Here is a 26,501-nt window from a genome sequence, read left to right as displayed (position 1 = left end):
GAGAGCGCCGCGCCCCGGAGCGAGAGGAGCCGGCTGGAGCCCGGCGCCCCAGGGATCTCGAGGAGCCCCACGCCTTAGCCGCCGCCGCCGCCGGCGCCCGTCTTCCCGGCTCCGCTCGTAGGCCCCGGCTCCGCCAGCCGCGGAGTGCGGCGGGGCAGCCAGACAGCCGCGCTCTTCGGCGGCAGGGGCATGGAGGAGCGGCGGGCTCCGAGCCGCGCCCCGGAGTCCCCGAAACTTCCGAGCAGGCGCCCGATCGCGCCGCTGCCGCCGCAGCCACCTCACCTGCCGGCCTGAGAGCGGGACCATGGATGAAAGGTTCAACAAGTGGCTGCTGACGCCGGTGCTCACTCTCCTCTTCGTGGTCATCATGTACCAGTACGTGTCCCCTTCCTGCACCAGCTCCTGCACCAACTTCGGGGAGCAGCTCCGCTCCGGGGAGGCCCGCCCGCCCGCTGTCCCTAGTCCTGCCCGACGGGCACAGGCATCCCCGGATGAGTGGGAGCGGCGGCCCCAGCTGCCACCGCCACCCCGAGGACCGCCCGAGGGGTCTCGTGGAGTCGCGGCTCCGGAGGATGAAGATGAGGATCCGGGGGACCCGGAGGAGGAGGAGGAAGAGGAGGAGGAGCCGGACCCCGAGGCGCCCGAAAACGGCTCCTTGCCCCGGTTCGTGCCGCGCTTCAACTTCACCCTGAAGGACCTGACCCGCTTCGTGGATTTCAACATCAAAGGGCGCGACGTGATCGTGTTCCTGCACATCCAGAAGACCGGAGGCACCACGTTCGGCCGGCACCTGGTGAAGAACATTCGCCTGGAGCAGCCATGCAGCTGCAAAGCTGGCCAGAAAAAGTGCACCTGCCACCGGCCGGGCAAGAAGGAGACCTGGCTCTTCTCCCGCTTCTCCACCGGCTGGAGCTGCGGGCTGCATGCCGACTGGACCGAGCTCACCAACTGCGTGCCGGCCATCATGGAGAAGAAGGATTGTCCCCGCAACCACAGCCACACCAGGTACTGTCCCGTCCCGTCAGGCGTCGGTTGGTTTCCCGAGCCTCACTCCCTTCCCCAAGTCCCGACCCCGCCAGTCCCACGTTGTGCTCCCTTGTTTGGCAGCGGTTTCCAAAGGGTAGGCAGAGAATTTGGGTGAAGGGTGAGAAACCACTACAATACCACGGGGGTCTTGAGCTGGTTTCCTTCCCAGTGCTCCACTGTTTCTTGCCATCCACTGTCACCTTCAGATGTGTCCACGGCCATCCTGATGTGCATTCTGCTCGGTGCCTAGCACCGTGTGGTGAAGTATTTGAAGGAGACACTCAAGAACAGCTATGGAATAGCCAGAGTCTGGGTTGGACTAGAGAGGTCAGAGTCTTGAACTTAAATTATGTGGTAGAAACCCAAAGAATGGGGGAGCTGGGGATGCAAGCACAGAGTTTTTCAGGAATAATGAGGCTGGAGCATAATCCCCTCATAAGTGGGCTCTCCGGTGGCGGTGGCTGCTTGCCAGCCTAGAGAACAATCCTCTTGATGCCGCTTTGAAGATACACACGTGCAAATTCGTGCTCCACTGTGATAGCCCTAATTCTGGAGACGGCCGTTGTTGCTGTGTAATGCCAGGATTCAGAGTCATGCTGTTCTTAGTAAGACTTAGTAGTTGGAATGGCTTTCCCCCTTAAGCCATTCCAACAGTTTATTTAAACATTATTTGTTAAATGCCTACTGTGTGCCTGGGTGTGTGCTGAGTGGATACAAAGGTCTAATAACTAAGAGGAACGCTAGCCGGTTACAGCAGTACTGCTGTTGAGGGTTGAGAAAGTTTCAAGTCTCTGCTGCCAACACGGCTGCTTATATTATCGTCCTTTGAGAGAAGCATGGGGCTTAAGAACACGGTTGGTTGCTCGTTCTGCCCATTGCCATCTGGAGATTAATCTGATGCTCAAGGGAATAAAATATTAAAAGATCAGAACACTAGTTTTATTGAAGTTTTTATCTCAAAGGTTTCAAACAATTTGGTGTAAGGAAACGGGAACGGAAACGTCTGCTCAATATGCTGGTATCAGATAGCCTTTTGCATTTGACATTATGGAGAAGCTTCATTTATTGGAAACTGCCCCGATTCTGAAATTTGCCAGGATTGGAGCATCTAATTCTACTTCATTTCTCTGAGAACGAGTGGACTTTCATTATAGGATTTTTTTCCTTTTACTCTGGCAGGTTTTTAAAATGCGTCATCTCCTGTCTCTGTTTGATAGAAATTGGCTAGAATAAGAAACTGGTAGTCTTCCCTCCCTTAGTGTGTTTGAAGGGGTTTGCACCTGTAAATATTTTTATATTTTATGTTGTTTTAGAACCCACCATTGCGTTTTAGCTTAAAACTTCTAAAGTAAGCATTACACTCAGTCTCCCCACTACATAGCACTGTCACTTCAATGACTGTGCCCCTGCTACACATCACTCCATGGTGTGGCCTTTGACTTGGATATTAGACATTCCTGGTTGATCCCAAAGAGTTTGAGAGCCTGTTTCATTTTGTCCATTGTAGTAAAAGTGGAGTCTTTCATTAGCACATCAAAACCCCCGTGACCTTCAATGAGTGTCAGTAATAAAACGAAACAAAATAGAGCCATGTCGTGGTGGATATATGAAGATTTACAGGTGTTGAGGAGGATGGGACATATGAAGTAGTTGGGTTTGGCGCCACGAGTTATCAGGTCATCATCATGCACGGTTTTGCTTTCCATTTTGGTGGCATTTTGAGTCTCTTTGTATGACCTCCTTTCTTCCCACCTTGTCCGTTTTCCCCAGTGAATCTCAGTGACTTTCCTTCCAGATACTCTAGGAAGGAATAGCTGTGATGTGTGTGAGGCCCCCCCCCCACCCCCTGCATCAAAAGCTATAGGGGAGGAATTGAGGAGACATTAATAGTAGCATCTCGCTAGCAGAGAAGATTGAATTAGTTGTCTGTCATTGTAATGTCTGTGTACAGCATTCTACAGTCAACAAGATTAGCCTGGATAATGGAGGGTACATTTCCACAATGCAAAATGGCAGATAATCTATTGCTACATAATGGGAACAAGGTTCTACTTCAAATAGGGCTGACTCCGAGCAAAACTGCGAAGGAACGCCTGTTGGTTTTATTTCCCTGGGCACTCTGCTTCTGGTCCTCTCTTGGCAGCCCCTCCCCCTTTCTCTTAAGGATCAATGCCCTTGTGGATCATGGGTAAATGTAAGACTCTGGAGTTGGAAGAAAGTGGATCTCGAATGTTCTCTGTATTAGGAGTAAGTTACACTCTTCCCAAGTCTGACTCACACATTTCCCCCTACTTTGCAATGTAAATAATAGTTAGGATGTCCCATATAGCTGTTACGAGAACCAAATAGCTAATCTATAGCATGTATAACATAGTATGTATACATAGTACAATATGATGGTATATAGTACTTAATATCTGTGTCTATAGGAATTGGGTAGTGAGAGCAGAGGGAGGGACACTTGGACAAGAAACAGAAGAGGGAAAGCTGACTCTGAGGGATCATAGGAGAACTGAAGGGCACATCATATGGATTTCATAGGCCCAGGAAGGAGCAAGACCTTGGGGGTGGTTCAAAGGTGAATCTGACACAGACAACAATTGGGACTGGATAGGAAACCAAAAGCAAGGTGGCTTCTCTTTGTTTAAAATCATCTTACTAAGGATTTCTTCTTTTGCATGTGACGTTTCCCCCTTCATTATTTCCTCAGTGGGTTATGCATTCTTTTCTTTAAAAAAATCCTATGTGTGTGGGGGGGCATAAGAGGGTTGGGCATGTGCATACCATGGGTTGGGCATGTACTTGCCGTGGGGTGCTTGTGCAGGTCAGAGGACAAACTCATGTGTCAGTTCTTGGCCTCTCTATCTTGCTCGAGTCAAGTCTCTTGTTAGCAGATGTTTATGCCAGGCTAACTGACTTGTGAGCCTTTTAGATTCTTCTTTCTGTGCCTTCCATCTTGCCACAGGAATGCTGGGATTACAGATATCACCACAGACTGGCTTTATACCGGCCTTGGGGTTCTGAACTCGAGTCCCAGTACGTGCTCTCCTCAGTCTCTGCTTCTGTTTACCGAGTTTCCTCCCCTTTATCTGTGTGACTCGGTCTTTTAGGAGGATTCTTTTTACCATTGTTGAGCATGGATCGAATCATAGCATTTTATGACAAAATACAAAAAGATAAAAACCACCGCAGAGATAATGCACTCCCCAGTTTTGATGTGCATTCTAACACTGAGAAGGTGAGATGGTATTCCCAGGGTGTCCTTCGGAGATTCAAGTCTTCATTTTGTCATTGTATCCAGTGCTTTGAATATTGTAATTTCTCTGTCCATGTGTCATGGAGAAGACTGTCTTAAACCTACTAATGTGTCAGGAGTTCCAGTCGTCTGGGAATGGAGTTTGAGCAGTGCCAATCTTGTGTGAGCCTGCTTGTTAGGGAAGGTAGCTCTAACCTTGGTAAGTGGGTATCATCATCTTTCTTACACAATGGTCAAAGATGTTCTTCCGTATCCTTCTGTAGGATGAGGAGGGGATCTTTGTCTCTTATTACTCATGCTCTATTGATCTACTAGGATGACTGATGTCCTGTGAATTTGGTACTAGGTAGTATTATGGGCTGCAAGTGATATAAACCTACTTCAATTTGAGGAGGGTTGCTGACTTATGTAAGTGTACAACAGAACGGGAAAGTGTGGAGATGGTTTGAGCAATGGAAACATGGAGTCTTTCTCCCCACATCCTGTGCATGTTCTAGAAAAGCACCCCAATACATGAGCCAGGAAGATGGTTTTCATGTCTAAATGTTCCTCAGGGAAAGAGGTTAGCGGGCCACTGCTGGGCTCCAATTTGTAATCTTGGAGAAATTAACTCCAGTTAACTTGGAGAAATTAACTGGAGTTAATTTCTCTTGGACCTTGTGACTATTTTTTCAGCCAGTCACTGTGGTCAGAATAAGGTTCTGTGACTCACTTTGTACCACAGAACCAATTCCATGACTTACGTGTGTGTGTGTGTGTGTGTGTGTGTGTGTGTGTGTACCTGGGTGAGTGTGTGAGATCAGAGAATAGGGTGCTGTAGGTAGATCACAGGCTCTTCAATGGTTCAAGCACGAAAGAAAGGAGCCTTCAGGCATCTTTGCATTCAACTGAAGCAAAGCTTCCAAGCAAATGACAATTCATCTTGACTGACAGCACCTGAAAGCCATGTTCACAGCAGCTGAAGGCATTGGTAATATTTACTGTGACAATGGGGAGCAGGAACAGAACCATTAGAACTGCCTTCAGTACTCAAAGAAGAAGGTGAGGAAGGTGAGGGAGACGTGTTTTGCATTAACCCCGAATGTAGAGCCAGGATGAGTCTTGGTGGAATTTCAACTTGAGAAAGAACTTTATAAAATGTGTAGCTGTCTTCAAATGTGAGCATGAACTCTGTGAAGTGGCCTTGTCCTTAGCAGAGGGCACTTGAGCAGCTTCTGGTTAACTGTGGCGATGAAATTCCTTCCTGGGAAAAGACACCCTTTTATTTTTAGAAGGCTTAGTTCAAATCTAAGCTGCATTTAAGATATCTTCTCTCCTTCTCTCTATCATGAACTGAAAAGAACAAGTGAGCTTATGAAGGAACCAGTCAGCTCTGCAGCATCTATAAATATTTCTACACGGCAGTGTCGGTGAAGGTGAAGTACAATCGGAAAGAAGAGACCGTTTTACACATTCAGAGGCCAGAGCAGCGAGGCGCACTAATGACACTGTTTACTTAATAAATACAAAACGAGAAGATGGGAAAACATAGCACAACTTGTCCTAAAACAAAGGAACAAACAGACAGAACTACTTTGAAACCTCATCCTCTTTTGCCTTTAGACAGCACGCTAAAATATACGTCTTCTGCCGTGCTCTGATTCAAAGAGTCTAGAATATTACAGCCTGCACTGCTTTAGAGCGCATAATCAGTTTGCTGTCTCTTCTAATTAAAGAGGTTGAACTGCCAAGAAGGTTAATTTTGTTACCACAAGGTTTGTGTGCAGTGTAAAACTAAACAGGTGAGGTTTTGTCCTGTCTGCACACCGCATCCACTTAACGTGTTAATGGCAGGTTCCCTTCAAGTCCCCTCCCCAGAACTACCATTTGCTACAAGTCAGGAAGACTCTAAACACGTTTGGACTTTTGAGTGGTGAGGATACAAATTGCAAGTAGTTAATTGTAATAGCTGACATATTTCTTCCCCTCTCTTGCTGGTTACTGTAGAGTTTTTGATAAGCTCAACTTCAGAGATACAGACATGTTTGACAGATAATTAGAAGATAGGTAAATTTAGCCAACAATGTGGTTTTGCTTAATCTCAGACTCTTCTATGAGTCCACAAAGCTAATTATTATCATCTTAATTTGACTAAGGACAACCAGAACTTACAGTATTTGAAAGCTATATATGCTTGATAATGAATTAAATAGTTTGGGACTGTCAAAACCTTCAAAACCTAATGTGACTTTAAGAGACATTATCGGGTACGGTTTTTATTTAAGCAGTTAAACAGGAAACACACACACACACACACACACACACACACACACACAAATACATATGAATACATGTATATTCTTTTATTTTGTATTTGAATTTGCTAGATGTCCCATATCATGGATAAATTCTCTGGTGATTTTAATTGGCTCATGGCACTTTATATCAGTTATAGCTGGGCATTTAACAATATGTTGGGAAATGTATTCAATGCTGTTAGCTTAGAGTGTGTTATTTGTTTTTAATCTTCCTGTGGCATATACTGTTACTTTGTAAAACACACCTGAAGTGCTCAGCACAGAGATTAAGCCATGGAAGAGGCCCAGTAAATGCCTGCTTTTAGATTGCCTTTAAAAATTATGGTGTAATTGACATGACTGTGGTCCTTTAGAAAACTATCAGACACTTAGCTTCATGATTGTGATTTTGGGTGTAAATTCTACTTGTTAGCAATTGAGATCCACAGTTAACAAGATGCTACATCTCCTGATAATCCAGAGAAAAGAGCGAAAGTGTAAAGTTAGCCCCTGTTCTTCCTCTCAGCCCCATGCTCCCAGAAATAAGACTCAGACTCAGACTCAGAATATATTTACAAATACCTTGGTCATATAGCTAGGCTCTTCTCTGACTAGTTCCTATTAAATTTAAAGTATCCTACTTACTTTAACCTACATTCTGCCACATGGCTGGTTACCTGTGCTCAGGTGCCATGCATCTGTCTCCTTATATCTTCCCATCAAATATCCTGCCTGGCCAGCTCTATCCCAGAATTCTATCCTTTTCCCAATGTCCTATCTCTATTTCCTGCCTAAGCCTTGGGCCATAGGCTTTTCAATTGACAAGTGATGCATTCATACAACATACAAGATATTTTCTCTACAATTCCCCCTTTTTAGTTCAATAGAGGGTTCTATTTCTTTTAAATATAAATCGAATACAATTATAACAATTACAAAAACCATAAGGTATGATATACATGTACAATGTCCAATCCATAGTATTTTGGCAATTAAGGGAAAAAAATTTTATTATCTATCCTATTTAAAATCTTGTAACCTAACTCAATTTCTACCTTAATTTGCATTATCATCTGAAAAACATCTTTTTAGACCTAGAACATCTTCTTATATCCTCAGCAACTAAGCCAAATTGTGAGGCCATGACCATTTAGTCTTCAACCCTATCAGAGTTCTGAGAAGGAATAAATATTATCTGAGTAAATATTTAGGAAACACAAGAACACAGCTTCCAAAAATTAAGAAATGACAGAGACAGCTGGTTGGCTGGATAGTCTTCAATATTCTCTATAGTATTGGAGCATTCATCTTTAGCCTTCTGGCCCAGGATATCTGACAGGCCTTACGTGAAGCAGGAATTACAAAGTCCTTGCTTACCCTGTTTTGGCAGAGCTTGGCAACTGACTACCCTGCATCTGTTTGTCCTTTCTGAACAGATTTGTCGGTAGTTAAGGCATGAGCATTTTCTTTGCCCTGTGGCTAGCCTGTCATAATTGAAGCAACTCCATCTGGGGGTTATTGATGTTCATCATCTTCCTTGAAGTGCAATGGGGCACTGTCAGGAGCAGACTTGTCTCATAGTCAAAAGATCTTTTAATAATGAAGCAATTTTAAGTGCTATTTCCAGTGGATCTCTGAGGCTTTGAAGACCATTTAACTATTTATAGCACAACCAAATTGTCAAACATTGTTCATTCTTAGTTATTTGTTATCTGAATAACCTTGAAAATAGTTTATTGTAATTAGCTAAAATAGTATCTAATAAAGCCACGTGAATGCTATATGATTATTAATTTGTATTTTTTACCTATCCACAATAGTTCATAACCTGTAATTTTTAAATGAGTTGCATAGGCACAATGCCTATTTGGGAGTTGAAAAATAATATACAGTATGTTGTAGCAAAATTAACCTTAAATTTTATATCAAATATAAAGATTTATACCAAGAAAAACCTTAAACCTGTATCAATACACAAAATTATGTACCAGTGTAACAAAATATAACCTTAATTCTGCATCAAAATATAAAGATCTCTACCTATGAAAGGTTAAGGGCATAATGGTTTTATGTTTATTTGTTTAGGAGTAGATTCAATGATCTACCCCAATTAGCCTAATGTCTTATAATATTTTGTACCCCCTTTTCTTTTCAACCCCTTTTCCTTATCTGAGGAATAAAGACAAAAAGACAGAGAAAAGGAAAGGGAAAGAGAAAAGAAATCCCTGAATCTAACTCCTATTTAGTTTCCTCCATTTTCAAGATCATAATTATTGGTAGGTCATCCCCTAAAATGACAACATATTCATAATTCATAAAGTGACCAAAACTATTCACCTCAGCTTAAGGGACTGGGCCGACGGTCTTCTTATAATTGCTTCCTGTTGAATTAGGGTGAAGAATTCTTGTTCTGGGCTTCCCCAAATTAGAAAAACAGTTATTCTTAAGAAAGCTAGCTGCATCACTTGCTGTTCAGTCTCTATGTATTGAGAAAGTTCAGGGCTTAACAGAAGTCCCAACTGGAACAGTCTGAATGGCTGGATGAACCACGGGCATCTGGGATGAGCAGGCCTCTTTAAAGCTGTTCTAGAAGCAAGTCTCTGGAAATAGCATCAGTTTGAGGCAGGACTGATTAGGGAGCTGGCACAGCGTGTCTCAGCATCTCAGTATCCTTGAGGGTGAATTCTGTCAGGGTTGCTCTCCTGGTCTTCTATTCTTCAATATACAAACTCTGTGAGCAATACATAGTTCTAAAAGACATTTGTATGGAACCTGCAGGGTGCACAGATCAGTTAGGCATGATTTCTCGCTCTTTGAGCAAGTGAAAGACAACCGTTTTTATTAGGATTTAGTCTGATCATATAATCAAACTGCAATATCAATTTCCATTCATGAAAGGATGGCATAGTGAATCTTGAGTACTCTGTAGCCAACAAGATCCATTGGCTGTGTATAGTTTATGTTCTGTTTAGAGACATTTTTATGTCCCAGCCATGTTAGGGCTCTTCCCAGGTAGCAGGATTGACAAATCATGTTACCTGTCCTGTTTGGTCTTCTTGATTTCTTCCTGACTGCAGTCAAGATCTTCAGGGGGTCTCCCTCTATCAAATCTGATTCTCATTATTTTTGGAAAAAGTCAAAAGCCTCCTTTTCTTTCCTATTAACACAAACCTGGAGCCTCTTTTCCAACATAGCGTATCTTTTCTTTGGCAGTCTGAAGTAATTAAAAATTATAGATTGATCCAATCTAGCAGCCTCTTTTCTGTCTAGGTCTGCTTTATTTTGACCTCTATCATAGGGGATTTGTAATACCATCTCAACCATAGAACTTATAACCACCTTCATTTGAATAATTTAAAGCAATTAGAACAATTAAAAACAATTATTATTGTTGTTTGTTGAGATGAGGTTTCTCTGTGTAGCTTGGGCTGAGTTGAATTTGCTCTGTAAATTAGGCTGGTCTTGAACTCACAAAGAACCTATCTGTCCCTGCCTTTGTCTCCTAATTATCGAGACCAAAGTCCTGGCTTTATTTAATTATTATCTCTGTATTCTTGAAAACATTTATATCAATTCCCATTTCTTTCTATTGTCTTTGGAGATTAATATCTTTGTGGATAAATACATCTACATTTTCCTTTCTCTTTATATAATTTCAAGATTGATGTCTATTTATTTTTTTAAATTATTAAGGATTGTATTTCTATTTTATTAAGCAAAACCTCCATAGTATTCTTAAGAAAAAAATGTGACATTTTGAATTTTAGACTATCATTTGTAAGTGGCCATATCTATCATCAGAAGGTACCACCCTGACTTTATTGTGTAGACCAGGCTGGTCTAGAATTCACAGAGATCTGCCTGCCTCTGTTTCCTGTGTCTGCTGTTATTTAACTCAGATGCCGTTTTGAGCCTGGCCATGTCCCCATCCCTTTATTTACAGGAAGAAGCATTTTGACCTTTCACCCAACTCTGGCTGCAGCAGCCAAACTAGAGCTGAGATTTTGAAAGCCATGAGCTCAGAGCATTATTTCCAATAGCACAGGATGGGACCTGCCTGCCACGCCAAGCTTGCGAGAACCTCAACGGATTTATCCCACAACTGTGGTCTCTGGGAAATCTCCATGGGTTTTGCCATCAGCCTCTGCACCAACTGCATTCAGCCCGTGTGTGACCTGGAGCTGTTTTTCCCCTTGGCTGGCCACCACTGTGCTTTGCCCATAGGAGAAGCCCCAACTTCTGTGTTTTGTTTTTAGGTTTAGTAGAGGTTTCTTTAAAAAGCCTCTTTGTGTACTATCTCTCTGCAGGTTCTTGCTCCTTGGCTAAGAAATCTCCTTCTCAGCCATTTGTCTTGTGTTGTTCTTCTGGGAAGTTTTGGCTTTGGTCTGTTTTTTTTTTCTTTCATTTATTATTATTATTATTATTATTATTATTATTATTATTATTAATTATTTTAAAGAGACCAAATCTATTCCCTGGAGAGCTCAGTTGGTAGAGCATGAGATGCTTAGTCTCAGTTGTGGGTTTGTGTTCCACATTGGGAGCCAGTTAATAGAAGTTAGCTCAGGTTCTTCCTCTCAGCCTCATGCTCCCAGAAATAAGACTCAGACTCAGAATATATTTACAAATACCTTGGCCATATAGCTAGGCTCTTCTCTGACTAGATCCTATTAAATTTAAAGTATCCTACTTACTTTAACCTACATTCTGCCCCACGGCTGGTTACCTATGCCCAGGTGCCATGCATCTTTCTCCTTATATCTTCCCATCAAATATCCTGCCCAGCTCAATCTCAGAATCCTTTCTCTCTCCTGGATGTTCCACTTCTATTTCCTGTCTAAGCTATAGGCCATAGGCTTTTTAATTGACAGGTTAACATACAACACACAAAGTCTTCTCTCTACAGGAAGGAAAGAAAAATAAGGCTTATTGGACTATTTCTGGAAGATTCTCCTCTTATAATGTAAGAGAGACATCAGCAACTCATCTGGGAACACACAGATACACTAAATTTTGGAAAGGTTATTTCATTATATATTTTTAATTTAGAAAAAAAAACAGGTTGAAATGAGAAGATGGGTGGAGAACAGAGGACTACATAATCTTACACATATTTAGACTTGTGACCATTGCTGGTCAAACCAGTTATTAGAGTCTGAACTGGCTTGATCTAGTTGGAGAATGTGATGTTGTGGGACCAATGTAAGAGATAATGAATTAGGAAAATGTCCTCAAGATAAACTGCAGAAATCGAATGGGAAACTTATAGTGGCTGAGAACACTGCTGCTGTCTTATTCATGGTTAGACTAAAGTTTAAGAGTGTAGATTCCAAAGGCAAATGCCAGGGACTTTAATGTGGTTCAGTTTCTTGTTATGTGACCTGGGGTTATCAATCACATGTTCTGCATTCCATTTATGTTCTGGAAAATCAGGAGTGGTGAGAGTGTAATATCTTACATTATAATCTAAGCATTAGTAACCTATATAGTGACCTTAAAACAGAGTTAGGAACAAAGTTAGAAAGTCATACCAAGACATCCTACATTGTGCAAAGATAAAACGAAAGCTAAACCTATGGTATCCTTTTGGAGTCTAGAATCTTTATCTAAATAGTATAAAAGTTAACAGATGGGCTGTGATTCAAAAGAAATGGCCATAGAAGATAAAAGTAAATGTTGACTCCTAGGCTACTAAGGATACTCAGTGGGTACTTAGTTAAATGGAAAAGGAAGGGTTTCCCCCAAAGCACACCACTTTTTTTCTAATGGGAAATTAATGAAATAGCAATAAAATGCTTAAACATACACAATTAAATTTATACATGAAAAAGTCCTGCAGTGAAATTGAATTAGTTGCCTGTGGGCACATAAATATTTTTAGTTCATTGCTATTATTAATATCTAACCATGCTTTTATTGGTAAGTACTGTCATTTGTTTTAAGAACCCTTGATCTAACACTGTGGATTTATGTTGGGCTGTGCATTCTAATTTCTTATGAACACAAGAATGTCAATCACCTTGATTTCCTTGGTATTTATTCATTAAATTTACAGAGTATTATTCCAAAGAATTAAAGATTCTGGGTATGTAATTACAAGCCTATTTGATAGATCGCAATTAGAACCCTGTAGGATTTTTATGGTTTCTGTCTAAAGCAAAAACGGACATGTAAAGAAATGCAAACATGGTTTTAAGGAGTTAGAACTTCATGGGTGGATGGCAACCGGAGAGGACACCCATATTTTAGTAAAGATCAAGGTCATCTGGGGAGGAGAAAAGAGCAGAGTGATGGTGTGGACTGTAAATGGTGACAGAAGAGGAGAAAGACCAAAGTAATCAAGAGGAGGAACCAAAGAGAACGGAAGGAGAAAGGAGGCAACATTGAGTGGAGAAGACAGAACTTGGTCTCCTTTGTGTATTTATAAGAGGCTACAAGCTATCCAACAGGCTACTGATTTAAATGTTGCTGCTATGTATTTATTAACAAATACCTTCTCTTTTGCAACATGTTGCAATTTCACAGCATTTCTGGCTTTATTAGTAAAGGTCTAGCACCAGCTGGGATTTTAAAGGGAAGGACATTGTACCCCCAGGACCCTTTTAATTAATAACAAAGGAAGACTGTTAGCCCAAATGGACACCAACTGGATATGAAGTAGCAACAGGAAAGACAGATGTTTTTATACCTGTTGTAAGAGGGTAGCTAACAGGATCTCCTGTCTCAGTAGGAGAAACCCAAGAAGAGGCATATGGATAAGAGCTTTTGTGAGAATCTCCTTGTGCTGGAATTGTGGACCTGATCAAGGCAGAGGGAGATAGAGTTGGGAGGCTATATCTGACCACTTTCTCCTCTTGCTTGCCCATCTTGTCCCATTGTCTTGCACTGAGCAACTCTACTTGGAAGCTAACAGGCACAGAAGACCTTGAGACAGAGAAGGATGGAAAGGAGCCCAGAGTTTCAGGGATGGATGGACTGAACTTGGGGAGTGACTTACACTGTGTCTTCAAATTGTTTGAGGTTTCTTCATTGCTTTACGGATGCCTCAGTCTTTGTCAGAATAAGATGAAGAACAGATTAACAAAAGGAAAGTCACTGCAGAGATGTTTGCTAAAATAAATAAATAAATAAATAACCATGCTAATTTGCTTCATGTCATCAGAATGCACCTGAACCAGCTGGTTAATAGTGACAGACTTGAGCTGTTAGATCCATGTTAGGATGCACAGTAGATAACATTTTATATTACACCTGTGTGCAGCATTTTATATATTTAGAGTTATAGAGCAATATTAGTTCAAGCATGACAAGCAGTGTGCAAAAGTGGCTGGAGTCTGCAAAATTGTGTTTATGGGATTGGATGCTCACTCTCTCTCAGGAGTGTTCAGAGTCTTCAGAGTAACATTTATGAGCATTTGTTCTGTGAAATGTAGGAAGAGAAAGAAGAGATGAAGAGAGGGAGAAATAGAAATGTCATCTGAAATTATCTGAATTTATTTACTTTTAATTTTGAAAGGCATCTGAAATATAGCTGTATGTATTTGCCGGAGGCACGTTGTTCTTTAAAGTACACATTCCAGAATCTCTCTATGCAAAATATTATAAAATTTTTGTATTTGCCTGAGAGTAGCTGTGGGTAAAGGCCAAAACACTAGGTAGTGGCCCATGACATGTGACAAAAGATGCTTTAATGAAGAGAGTGGAGGAGAGTCATGTGATATGAAAGTGAAAACGGGCATATTCCTGGTGGCAGACTACTATAGGGGCAGTGGGGAGACTGTGTGTGTGTGTGTGTGTGTGTGTGTGTGTGTGTGTGTGTGATCAACTAAAGCTAAATAAGTAGGAAAGTGCTATAAGGAAATCTGTTACTTTGTATACTAATTAAAAACAAATTAAAAATATTCTAGCATTGAACTCTGGAAGATTTTAAAATAGAGTTAGTAGGCACAGGAACCATAGTTATTGCTTTACTTCTGAGAGTCAAATGCTATGGACAGACTGTTACTATTTATAGATAGTAAAGGCAATATCCAATTAAATATCCATACACATTCCCCAGTTGGGATCCATGTAAGTGTGTTGTTCTCCTATCCATAGGAAGGATTTTGAGTGATCAGGGGAGAGCAGGGCAGCTTTCACTGCCTGTCAGTACACAGCATCCCCCCAGGTTCTGTCCAGCTCACTGCTTTGTGATTCAGCCGAGTCTGAGCAGCCTGGAAATAAGGTTGCATTCAGGCCTTTGTTTCTTATCATGATCACTTGCCTTCGGAAGTAACTTCTGCTGGTCATACAACCTATCCGTTTTAAGTACCTTGTTCTAAGTACTTGTTGAACTGTATTTAAGTCCAGCTACTTTAAAAAACTAAGCCAAGGTATCAGGGACTCTTTCTTTCTCACAGAGCCTCACCTGTTGCGTTAAACTGTCTATATACACACTTAGAGAGGCGGCCCCATAGGGATCCTATTTGTAATTTTTTGTATGCTTGCTTGAGACAAGATCTCCCTAGGGTAGCCTGCATCTCACTGTGTAGCTCAAGGTGGCCTTCAGCTCACTATCCTCCTGCCTCTGGCTCCAGCACCGAGATGATGGAAACGTTCCAACTCTGACTTCTATTTCTAATATTTTTGCTAAGATTTCTCTGTTGCTACTTCCAATGGTATCTATAAAAGGCATCTGTGTAGGAGAAGTTTTAACAACATGGAGGAATTTGGTGCATTGGAAGTACTGAGTTTATTAACATGAAATATTCGGGACTATCAAGGTATACTGTTTGCCTTTCACATTTAGGTTGAAGCCTAAACATCACTGCAGATAAATCTCTTTGCTTTGAAGGTTTTATTCCCCAAGTTCCTTATGTGTGCTATAAAGAATAATTAATATAATGAAAAAATCAATACAGTGTATAAATTATTTAAGCTTTACTATCGTTGTAATTTTCTCTTCAACACCTATTGATCTGTAACAATTCATTTGCTAATTTCATTCTACTAAGATATTCATTGTGTTAGGTCTGTGGTAGTGCTGTCTCTGCACTTTCACGAGCAAGTCATCAATTACTAACGATACATGGAACTAGTTAACTTACTAGTGAGTGGCCTGAAACCAGCTAGGCTGAACAATTTGAAACACTTTCCTATAGGAAATGTGTGTGGGCGGACAGCTGTTATATTTAAGGTGTATACTTGTTCAACATTGTTAATTAGTACTTTACGGTTCTCTAGGTATGTTGTGCTCCAGGTTTGAATGTCTTTCCTTTCCTTTTCTGATGCTGGGGCTATAATCCAGGGCCTTTCATGCACTTGGCATGGTGCTCTATCATTGAGCTATGACACCAACACTTGCCCCAGTTCACACCCCTTTTCTTTCCTCTCCCTGTCTTAATCTCCTTCCTCCCATCTTTCTTTCATTCTTTTCCTCTCTTATTCCTTCTTCCAGTTTAACAGTTTTACATATTAATGAAGCCCATCATGATATTTCAAATTGTACGCACAGTACCACTTTCCCCAACTTTTCGTGTTTACTATTCTACATTGGAATTGACTTCTCTCCTCTCATCTCCTCTCCTCTCCCCCTCTCCTCTTTTCTCTTCTTTTCTTCTCTTCCTCCTTTTCTCTTCGCACCCCACCGAGGTTTGTGTATGTTGTGAGTTTGAAGGGATTGGAGGAGTCTTCCCTGATTATCTACACTACTGTCCTGGACCGAGAGTTACTGAATCATATTTTGACAGTTAGCAACTGAATCACTCAGAGTTGCAACAGTCTGAGATCCTTTGGAAACTCAAAGAGAGTTAAGTTGCAAAAATTAAACTACTCAATGGGAAAGAGGATTTTTATACTGTGTAATTTAGATTAGGAGGGAAGAATTGTGTCTTGCAAATAGTTGCAAATTTGAAGTTCAGCAAACTTTTGTTTTGTTTTGTTTTGTTTTGTTTTTTCGAGACAGGGTTACTCTGTGTAGCCCTGGCTGTCCTGGAACTCACTCTGTAGACCAGGCTGGCCTCAAACTCAGAAATCGGCCTGCCTCTGCCACCCAAGTGCTGGGATTAAAGGCGTGAGCCACCACCGCCCGGCCGCAAGCATGGTTTTAATTTGGGCTTCCATGTGCTCTTGCTTACTTCTCTATATGAATTCCTTCCTGCCAGCGTCTTCCAAGGACAATGATTCTATTTTGTTTCCTTCTTGGCCTAGAATAGTGCCTGGCACACATAGCTGTCAAAAACCAGTGTTCGAATTAATGGACAAATGAAAGTAAGCAAGTCTAACTTTATTTGGCAAATTATTAGGCCATTTAGATGAGTCCATGTGTGTCCTTCTCTATGTTGCTATGGGTTAAGAAAATGCACATAGAAGCACTTTGCATAGAATAAAGTAGTATACAACTTAAATCTACATGTAGGATGGGAAGTCTTTTAATATAAAATAGAAAAGAAAAGGAAGTTGGACTTTGGAAATGCAATGGATATATTATTCAACTTTTATGGCGTTTCAAAATTGAGGAATGACAAAGATAAAGTTGAAAGTGTGAAAATACACGTTCAGCTCTCTAACTTGCTAAAGTAGTGACCAACTTCTTTTAAAATAGGGAATAACATGACATAAAAGACTGATCTAAATGCATGCTTTTATTTAGACCTATAGGCACTTACCCCACTCTGGAGATTTGGTATGAGTATGTTCAAAATGTCTTTGTGTTTCTCTGTTGTTTTTCCTTTTTGAGGATATGATTCAAAAACTGTGGTTTTTTTTTTTTTTTTTTTTTTTTTTTTTTTGGATTTATTGTGGTGTGTGTGCTCATGCGTGCATGGACATTCACATGTGTGGTGAGTGCAGGTGCCTGCAGAGCCAGAATAAATGGTCAGATGCCCTGGGGTTGGATTTACAGGTGCCTTGCCTAGTGTGGGTGCTGGGAACTGAACTTGTGTCCTCTGTAAGAGCAGAAAATACTGTGAACTGCTGAGTCATGGCTCCAGCACCCATAAAATTCATACTTTTATTGTTGTGCTTTTTTTGTGACAGAGATAAACTACATCTTTAGGTTAGCACGTCATGAAGGGGAACTCAGACCATAATTCTTTGCTGGGGCTGATTTAGGATGAGAGGACCTGCTGCGCTGTTTTGTACAGACAAAGCTAATTGCAAAGAAAGCAGGAAGTGATTTTAGAGCAGGAGAAACATCTAGTCTGTCCCACATGGCAGTAATGACCTGTTGGCAGAGCAGTCTTGGCTTGCTTAGGAGCTGCTTGTCCGAGGCACGGCGTAGCACTTGCTGGTCAGTGCTAGGGTGGCAGATTTGCGTGGATGAGACCCACAGGTGTGTGAAACTCCTGGTGTGTGCTGAGTATGAGTGTGATGAGAACTCACACTCAGTTCTGTTGTCCCTGGAGGTGCTGCTGGCCTTCCCACATTCATCCAACTTGGAGATAAAGTAAATGACTCACCTTCTGGCACACTGCTCAGGAGAAAACCACTCAATGCAGAGCCCATAACACTTCCAAGAGATATAGCTTTTGTTTTTGAGATTGTTACATAATTACCTCATTTCCTCTTTCCCTTTCCTCCTTTCTATGTTTTTCCCTCTCTTTCAAATTTATGGACTCTCTTTTTTTCATTGCTGTTACACACACACACACACACACACACACACACACACACACACTAGTGCACACTCACACCCCTAAATACTTAAGACAACTTAATACTTCTCAGACTGTGTGTTACATATGTGTATGTTTTGTTTTCGGAAACCAATGGGTAGTGACTAACCAGTTGGTGTGCTCTTCCTTGGGAAGACTCTTTCCCCACTCTCTTCATTCCTCAGTTGCCTGTAGTACATTGCGTGTAACTGACGCCTGCTGAGCTTGCCCTTGTCCACATTCACACGTCTATTATTGATCTTGTTCAGCTCACATTTTGGCAGTCATACTGAGACTTTATAGGTGTAGCTCCTGATTAGTAAGAGACACAATCTCACAGCAAACTCCCTGATCCTCTGGCTCTTAAAATCTTTCTGTCCCTTCTTTTACTACAATCCCCAAGCCTTAGGTGTGGAAGTTGTTTCATAGATGTATCAGTTGGGACGGGGCTACAACTCTCATTTTGATTGGTTGTGGTTTTCTTTAATGGTCTCCATTTTTGCAAAGAGAAATTTCCTTGATGAGTGGTAAGAACCACACTTATCTGAAAATATAAGAATGAATAATTAGAATGTAGTTAAGGATTATATCTGTTCAATAAATTAATGGTTATAGGTTCTACTGCTGGTTAACCTGCCACCACTAGACCTGAGTATTTGGCTAGGTTTCTGGTACTAGGCATGACTTTCATCCTGTTGAGTGGGTCATACACCCAACTAGAGAGTGGTTGGTTATCACCAATGCATGTGTACCATTACTGTGTCCTAGCTTCTGCAAGAAGGAAGCACTCAACAGTTGTGTCCAGCCATGATGCCTGTGGAGTGCACTAATGACCTGCATGGCATGATAACTTACCTAAGTGCTTTAATGGACTCTTCAATGCCACTATCATTTGTTAACTTAATCACCCTAACAGTAGTTACTAGACAACTATAGACAGTTTCTGGCTCCTGGGCAGGATAAAATGAGGAAGAGAAAATAACTACCCTGCTTCATTGTTTTTCCCATGGAAACTTTAATAAAGACCCTTGCCCATGTTTTTAACTGCCCCTTTCTGTCTTCTGACATCATCTGATGCTCCTCATGTGACCATACATGATGTTCTATCCCTCGTGTTTCCAAAAATCTGTGTGGGAAAAAAAATCCGTCTTCCTTCATAATGTTCATTCTCAAATCTGATTCCACAAATTCTTAAAGCAGGTTTCAAAAATGAGAGAAGTTAAGAGCAGAACTGTATTTAATTTCAGGTACGAAAGCAACAGAAAGTGGGTTTCAAAAGAGAGTGGAAGTCAATTGTTGGATCACAGGTACAAGGCCAGGAAGAGATGATGCATAGGATTAGACCAGTTGTGTGCTCACGTGTGTGGTCAAGGCTGGGGGGGGGCGTTGAGTGGGACTGAGGCTTCATGTCAGATGTTGTAAATTACAGGAGGAGAGACAGGGAGATGGACAGGGTGGGAAACTGAAACATAAAACCCGATACACCAAAACCATTTCTTTGTAAGAAATATTTTACAACCACAGACTGACTGACCACAGAGAGACAATAACTTCTAATTTTACCTAAGAACCCAGAACCAGGCACTGTAGAGAAGACTTGGTCCTGGCTTTCTGAGAATAAAATCATAGTTAAGTAAGTCAGAGACAAAATTATTTGAAAATGATTGTATATCACAATATTCAGCTCAGTTTCTGGCATTGAAATCAGAAATGTTAATAAAAAGTTCCAAGGAGGCCAGACTTTAAAAATGAGTGCAAATATTTGCAGCAATGAACAAAAAAATAAATGATTAGAATTAGTTGACAAGTAAGGAGTGTAACACTAAGTTGAAAGTAGCATGGTATATATAGCACATTTTGGTAATATGCTGGACTGAAGAAAATAATTTTTGTGTAAATATAAAATTTAGAATTAAAAATTTTAAGCAGTAAAGCCATTGTTAAAACATTTCTGTAAATATTAGGATATATTTCCTCCCTTCTTCAAGAGAAGATTCTTTTTTTTTTCAGATTTATTTATTTTTATATATGTGAGTATACTATTGCTGTCTTCATATACACCAGAAGAGGGCATCCAATCCCCCATTACAGACGGTAGTGAGCCACTATGTGGTTGCTGGGAATTGAACTCAGGACCTCTTGGAAGAGCAGTGAGTGCTTGTAACTGCTGAGCCATCTCTCCAGCCCTCAAGAGAAGATTCTTAACCCCGTCTCTTTACCCTAAATCTTGACTTTCATGGGGTGATTTTGCCAAGAATACTGTAGGGATAAGGTAGGTATTGCATCTTGTTCTGGGCTATGAAGTGACTGCGGCTTCCACCTTGGCTTCCTAGGTTCTGCCCCAGTCTCCTGCTGTCTGTCTCTGTCTAGTTCTTTTTCTCTGCGAGCATGCTGCTAGCCCCATGGGTAACGAACAAAAGCAGACATGTGCTCCAGAAAATAGATAACAAAGGTGAATGGGAATGTAGGGAAAATGAACAGTGCTCTGCAGAGACCGGCGCCTTGAGTTGTAATATTTTAGTATTTCACAGGGGCCATAGGTATTTGGGGGCATTGAAGATATCGGAGGGCAGCACTGTGTGAAACAAAGTATCCATGGGCTTGATGCATAACTTGCTACTGTGTTTAACAGGAAGCTACATTTCATTTTGCATTATGAACAAAATAACATTTGCCAATGACATCTACTTGTTTTCTATCTTAAAATATTCTTTCAGTTTTAGCCATTGGTTCTGAAGACACCAAGTCTCTATTATCCGATGTCTCCCATTTGATGGAAAATTTTGTCACCAGTGTTGCTGAGTGTGTAAGATTTTCCATCAGGCAGAAGATGTCATAAGGAATATAGGACGTGAACCGGAACTCACTATGACTAAGCTGAACCTGAGTCAGGATATGAGTCGAGAGGGTTCTGAGAAGCAGGGTTTCCCTAAGGAGGTAATTCACCTTTATAAAGCAAGGTTAGACCACTGCAGACCACTGGTGATGAGATGGCTCAGGAGGATGTGCTAGAAGATGTTTACAGCTTTCAGGGTTGGTCTGATGCTTTCTTCTCTACATTTGGAGAGATGCTCACATTTGTTTAGGATCTTCTGTCTTTCCATTCTGGAGGAGGATTGGAAGCTGACCCACAAGTGAAGTGCTGCTTCACTGTCACTGAGGTTACAGGAGGCCAAGAAAGGCAGAGGAATGAAGAATAAAAGTGGCCCAAGAGAGCCCGGACAGGAGGCTGCAGAAGGTGGAGCATGTACTACTAATGTTGATTGGGTCCTATGCTGATGCTCGGGGATGTCACATGTCACTTCTTAACAGGAGAGAAGGACAAGAAAGTGCCTGGGATGTACATGAGCTGTGTGCAGGCTCTTGGTTCTGTGCTGGCCCTGAGATCAAACTGTATCAGACACTGATTTTCTCCAGGCAGTTATAACATGCAGCATGTGCTACGGAGTGGAGGCAGGGAGGGCAGAGAGGACTGAATAAAGCCTTCCTCCTGCTGCCTGTCACAGTTTTCATTGCTGTGACCAAACACTAGGAACAACTTCAGAGCTGGTGACATGGGACAGTCAGTAACAGTTTACTGTAAGGAAGCATGAAGACCTGAGTTCAGGCCCCAAGACTGCTGGAAAAAGAGCACAAAGACCCTGTAATCCTTGAACTGGGGAGAGAGACAGGGCACAGCAATCCGGTACTCCTCAAGCTTGGGAGAGAGACAGGGGGATTTTTGGGCTTGTTGACCAGTAAGATCTAGGTTTAGAGAGAGGCCCTGTCTCAAAAACAAGATGGAGTCCTGGTGGTTATGGTGCATGCCTTTAATCCCAGCACTCAGGACACAGAGGCAGGAAGATCTCTGTGAGTTCTAGGCCATCCTGGTCTACAGATTAAGTTCCAGGACATCCAGGGCTACACAGAAAAACCCTTTATCAAACACAAAACAAACAAACAAACAAAATAAAACATACAAAATATCCAAGATGGAGAAGCTCTGGAGGAAGACAGCTGGTGTCCTATCCTTGCCTTCACATGCATGCGCACATATTTACGCACACATACACATACATGCACACAGAGAGAAATGCACACATGCACACACATGCACACACAGTGACATACACATTGATACACATACACTGATTTATATATACACACAGATATGCACATGCACACACACACATTGATCCACACATGCACATGTATACTGATACACATAAGTGCAGACACCCACTGATACACACACACACACACACACACACACCCCAAAACAAACAAAAGTCAAACAAAACAAAACGAACAAAAAATCCAAGATGCAGAAGCTATGACGACAATTGATGTTATACCCTTGCCTTCACATGCACGTGTATACACACACACACACACACACACACACACTGATACACATATGTACACACACTGCAACACTGATACACTTATGTACAGACACCCACTGATGCACACATACATCCACTGATACACACATGCACACACACTGATACACACATGCATACAGACACACTGCTATATGCATACATACAACATATCAATACGCATGCACACACACTGATACACACACGTACACATTTGCACAAAGAAGGGACCTAAAGAGAAGAGGTTTATTTGGCTCACAGTTTGAGGATGTACAGTATGTCACAGCAGAGAAGGCATAGAAGAGGCAGCAGCTTGTGGCCGAGGGGATAGGATTGTAGGTATCTGCTATCAGTTGATAGTCAGTAAGCAGAGAGCATGCAGGAAGCAAGGCTGGGCAGTACAGAATAGTGTTCTCTACATTCCCTGTAGTTAGTGCCTCCATAAACTTTTATAGTCTCCAAAACCAGTATCACAAAGTTGGGGTGAAGCGTTCAAACACAGTGGCTCTGAGGGACACTTAGCACCTGAAGCATCAGAAAGACGATCCATGGAGTTTTCTTGGTGTGTGTGTGTTCTCTTATTGTTTGACAGTTTGACAGGTGTATATAATGAGTTCTGACTAGTCTCACCACACCCGCCTCTTACCTCCCTCACACCCCTCTTGTGACCCCCCTCCCCTACAAGTCACTTTCCACATCCACAGAAGGACGGACAGGGAATGAAGTCCAGCTGTAGGTGTGAGTGGGAATCACTATGAATCAGTGGACTGAATCACAGGTGGAGTGGGTCATCTGCACTCAGAGCGGGGGGGTGGGGTGGGTGGGGGTGGGTGGTTAACATTCCCTGGAAGGTGCAGTAAGCACCTCAGAGAGAATTTAAAAACTGCTTAACATATTGTCCAAAGCCTTTTCTTACTACTCCCCAGTCATCTGAGGCTTGGATGTGCTTTGGCCATGTGTGTGCGTAGTACATGGGTCAGCATAAAACTACGCCGTAAGTGATTTTTCCAGAGAATGAAAGTACCAAAGTCTATGAGGATGGTTATTGTTTCCTTGTATGTGAGAGAGAAGTCTTCCTGTGGGACACTCAAATGCCTCGACATGTTGTCTTAAGTGAGATGAGAAGGGACAGGCTGGTAGTGTCCTTGAGGTAAAAGGTTGTGTATTCTGTTTTTAGTATGTATAATTGAGAACAGATGAACTATAGTATTCAATTATCCTGTAGTTTACTTCCTTGTGAATGTGCATATTAAGGCATCTAATCTTCCCAGCCTAAACTTACAGGGACAGTCTGAAGCAGCCCGAAGAATTAAAACAGAACACAACTGTGAGTAAATCAAAGCCAGTGAAGAGGGACAGGAAGTAGCACCTACGTTTATTTCATTTTTATACTTAAGTATGAATTTAATTTTTTTCATAGCTTAGATTTTAAGAATGTCATGTCCTGGCAAGCCTTTGTCATTGGGTTAAGTTTGGGAAAATAAAATAGCTGTGTTTTTTCAAACTCCTGGAAGGAATCTATAGCTTAAAGGGATGTGGAGTGGCACCAGGAGCCATGTTTCCACAATAGTTATGCTAACGATACAGAAGCATTCTTCAGAACACTGTTCTGAAATAGTCTCAAATAGAGACTTGGTGTATCAACAATAAGGAACAAGAGGGCATAATGAAAAAAGAATCATCCCCTGTGGTGACTAAGATATAAAGCACACAGGGAGGAGCTTCATTAGGGACGGCTGTGACCTACATAAAGCAAACTACAGCATTCTGCTGAGATAGAACTGAAACAAGAACAAATAGATAAATGCTTCTAGAATGGAAGTATGTGTATCGTAAGGAGTGTACATTTTTATCAAGTCAATTTATAAATTTAAGAATTAAAATATCCCCTTTCACAACAAAATTGCGTTAAGGCATATTGAAAAAAAAAAGTCACAGGATACCAGAAGTATTATTAAAGAAGAAAAAAATGTTTAGGGAGAAGTTGTCCCAGATATAAAGTATTTTAGAAATAATAATTAAAACTACATTTCTAGATATTGCTAGAGGTGTACATAAATAGGACAGACTCCTAGAAATAGATACAATTATAAACTGAGTGTGTGGTGTAGGAGTTACTACAGAATCATGGAGAATGTCCGTTCAATAACCAATTTCCCAGCAACATTTAGAAACATAGCAAACTCCATATTACTATAAAATAAACCATGTCCCAATGAGTCCAATAGTGAAGCATAAGTATAAAAATAATATGAGATTTATAGTAATGTGAAATTATGCTATTTCTGTACTTTGGGCAAAGCAATGCTTTCCATTGTATGGGGGAACAGAGCACATCTGCGACACAGAAGAATCACCTGTATTAACAGTGTGTCGTGTGGACCCTGTTCCTGGTGGTGGAGTGACGAGGACAGATTTTTCCCTGGGTTTGTGGTAGCAGGAACCCTACAGACACATTACACGGTAAAATGAGATTAGTTTTGATTCACGTAGCCATGGTGGAAGATTTATTGGAATGAGGAGGTCACAAAACCAGGAGCAGATGCAGTGTTTCCCACTAGCTCCTAATCCTCCTGGGAGCTTCTAGTAGGGATGCTGCTGCTAGCACTGAGCTCATATGGGGCGTGGGGCGGGGTGGGGCGGGGCGGGGCGGGGCGGGGACAGAGGGAGAAAGAGACTCCAGTCTTATGTTTCTCTGGACCTCAAACTCTTTATATTCAGAGTTTACATCACCGTTGGGGGATAAAACACAAACAAGGGATTCATTTAAACATAAGGAGGTGTTTGGCTCTTGAAGCAAACATTGTCTTCAAGGTCACACCGTCATCTGTCAGAGCCAGGTGTGCTAGAAGTTGGCCTTTCAGCAGTTAGAGCACTCACTCCAGTGTAAACAGATTGGAGAAAAACACACAGAGTATGGCAGGAAAGGATTAATGACTTTCTTAAAGGCATTCAGACTGGTAGAGAAACGATTACATTCTCAATAGATAATTGGGAAAAACTTATGTACGGAGAATTTTCTCATTAAGAACCCCAGTAAGTAAACAACTGAGAAATAGTAACCTCATCAGTAAGCAATGGAAGTGAAATATAAATGAAAAAAACCCCCACAACTTATACCTTCTGAGTAAACATTAAAATACACATGTAACACACGCCTAATGAGATCTTGGGAATGGGCTCACCTACAGAATTATAACCCTTTGGTTTCAGTGTCTGGAAAAGAGTCTGAATAAATGCCAGGAATAAGAACAAAACACTCATGAACCACTGTGTCAGAGACCTTACTTCTAGAATTTAGCCCAAGGAAATAATTCAAGAGAAGGAAAGAAGTTATGCAAACAAGATATTTATTTTCCCTTTACGCATGAAGGAAAAGAGATGGAGAAGTCAGGAAACAGCTAGGAGTTTGGACAGGAAGGGGGTGTGTCTTAGTGTTTTACCATTGTGAACAGACACCATGACCAAGGCAACTCTTATAAGGACAACATTTAATTGGGGCTGGCTTACAGGTTCAGAGGTTCAGTCCATTATCATCAAGGCGGGAACATCACAGCATCCAGACAGGCATGGTGCAGGAGGAGCTGAGAGTTCTACATCTTCATCTGAAGGCTGCTGGCTTCCAGACAGCTAAGATGAGGGTCTTAAAGCCCACACCCACAGTGACACACCTTCTCCAATAAGACCACACCTACTCCAACAAGGCCACACTTACTCGAACAGGGCCACAACTTCTAATAGTGCCACTCCCTGGGCAAAGCATATACAAACCATCACAGGGCTGTCTAAACTATAGCACAATAAACTGGAGGAATATCAGGATGATTGTAAGGAGGATCTGCAGATTGGAAAATGTTGGACGTGCTGTTAAAAAGACACAAAATCATTTCTATTTGGTCATCAGCTATGTGCACTCAAAAGTCAAATTATACCAAGGAACATAATAAAA

The 26,501-nt window shown here is 41.6% G+C and overlaps 1 protein-coding gene across 2 annotated transcripts in view; it reads left to right on the top strand.

The window, feature by feature from the left end:
• The first annotated feature begins 304 nt into the window (after positions 1-304).
• Positions 305-26,501, top strand: part of Hs6st3 (heparan sulfate 6-O-sulfotransferase 3) — a 684,501-nt gene continuing 658,304 nt past the window's right edge. For both annotated transcript variants that reach the window (XR_013109211.1, XM_034498270.2), the window contains exon 1: positions 305-1,005. Coding sequence is in view for 1 of the 2 variants with exons in the window: in XM_034498270.2 (XP_034354161.1) it covers positions 305-1,005 (701 nt within the window). In the remaining variant the exon portion in view is untranslated. The remainder of the gene's footprint in view (positions 1,006-26,501) is intronic.

The sequence above is a fragment of the Arvicanthis niloticus genome, chromosome 3 (assembly GCF_011762505.2).
Source record: "Arvicanthis niloticus isolate mArvNil1 chromosome 3, mArvNil1.pat.X, whole genome shotgun sequence".
NCBI classification, from domain to species: Eukaryota; Metazoa; Chordata; class Mammalia; order Rodentia; family Muridae; genus Arvicanthis; species Arvicanthis niloticus.
This window is presented reverse-complemented; position numbering and strand designations above follow the sequence as displayed.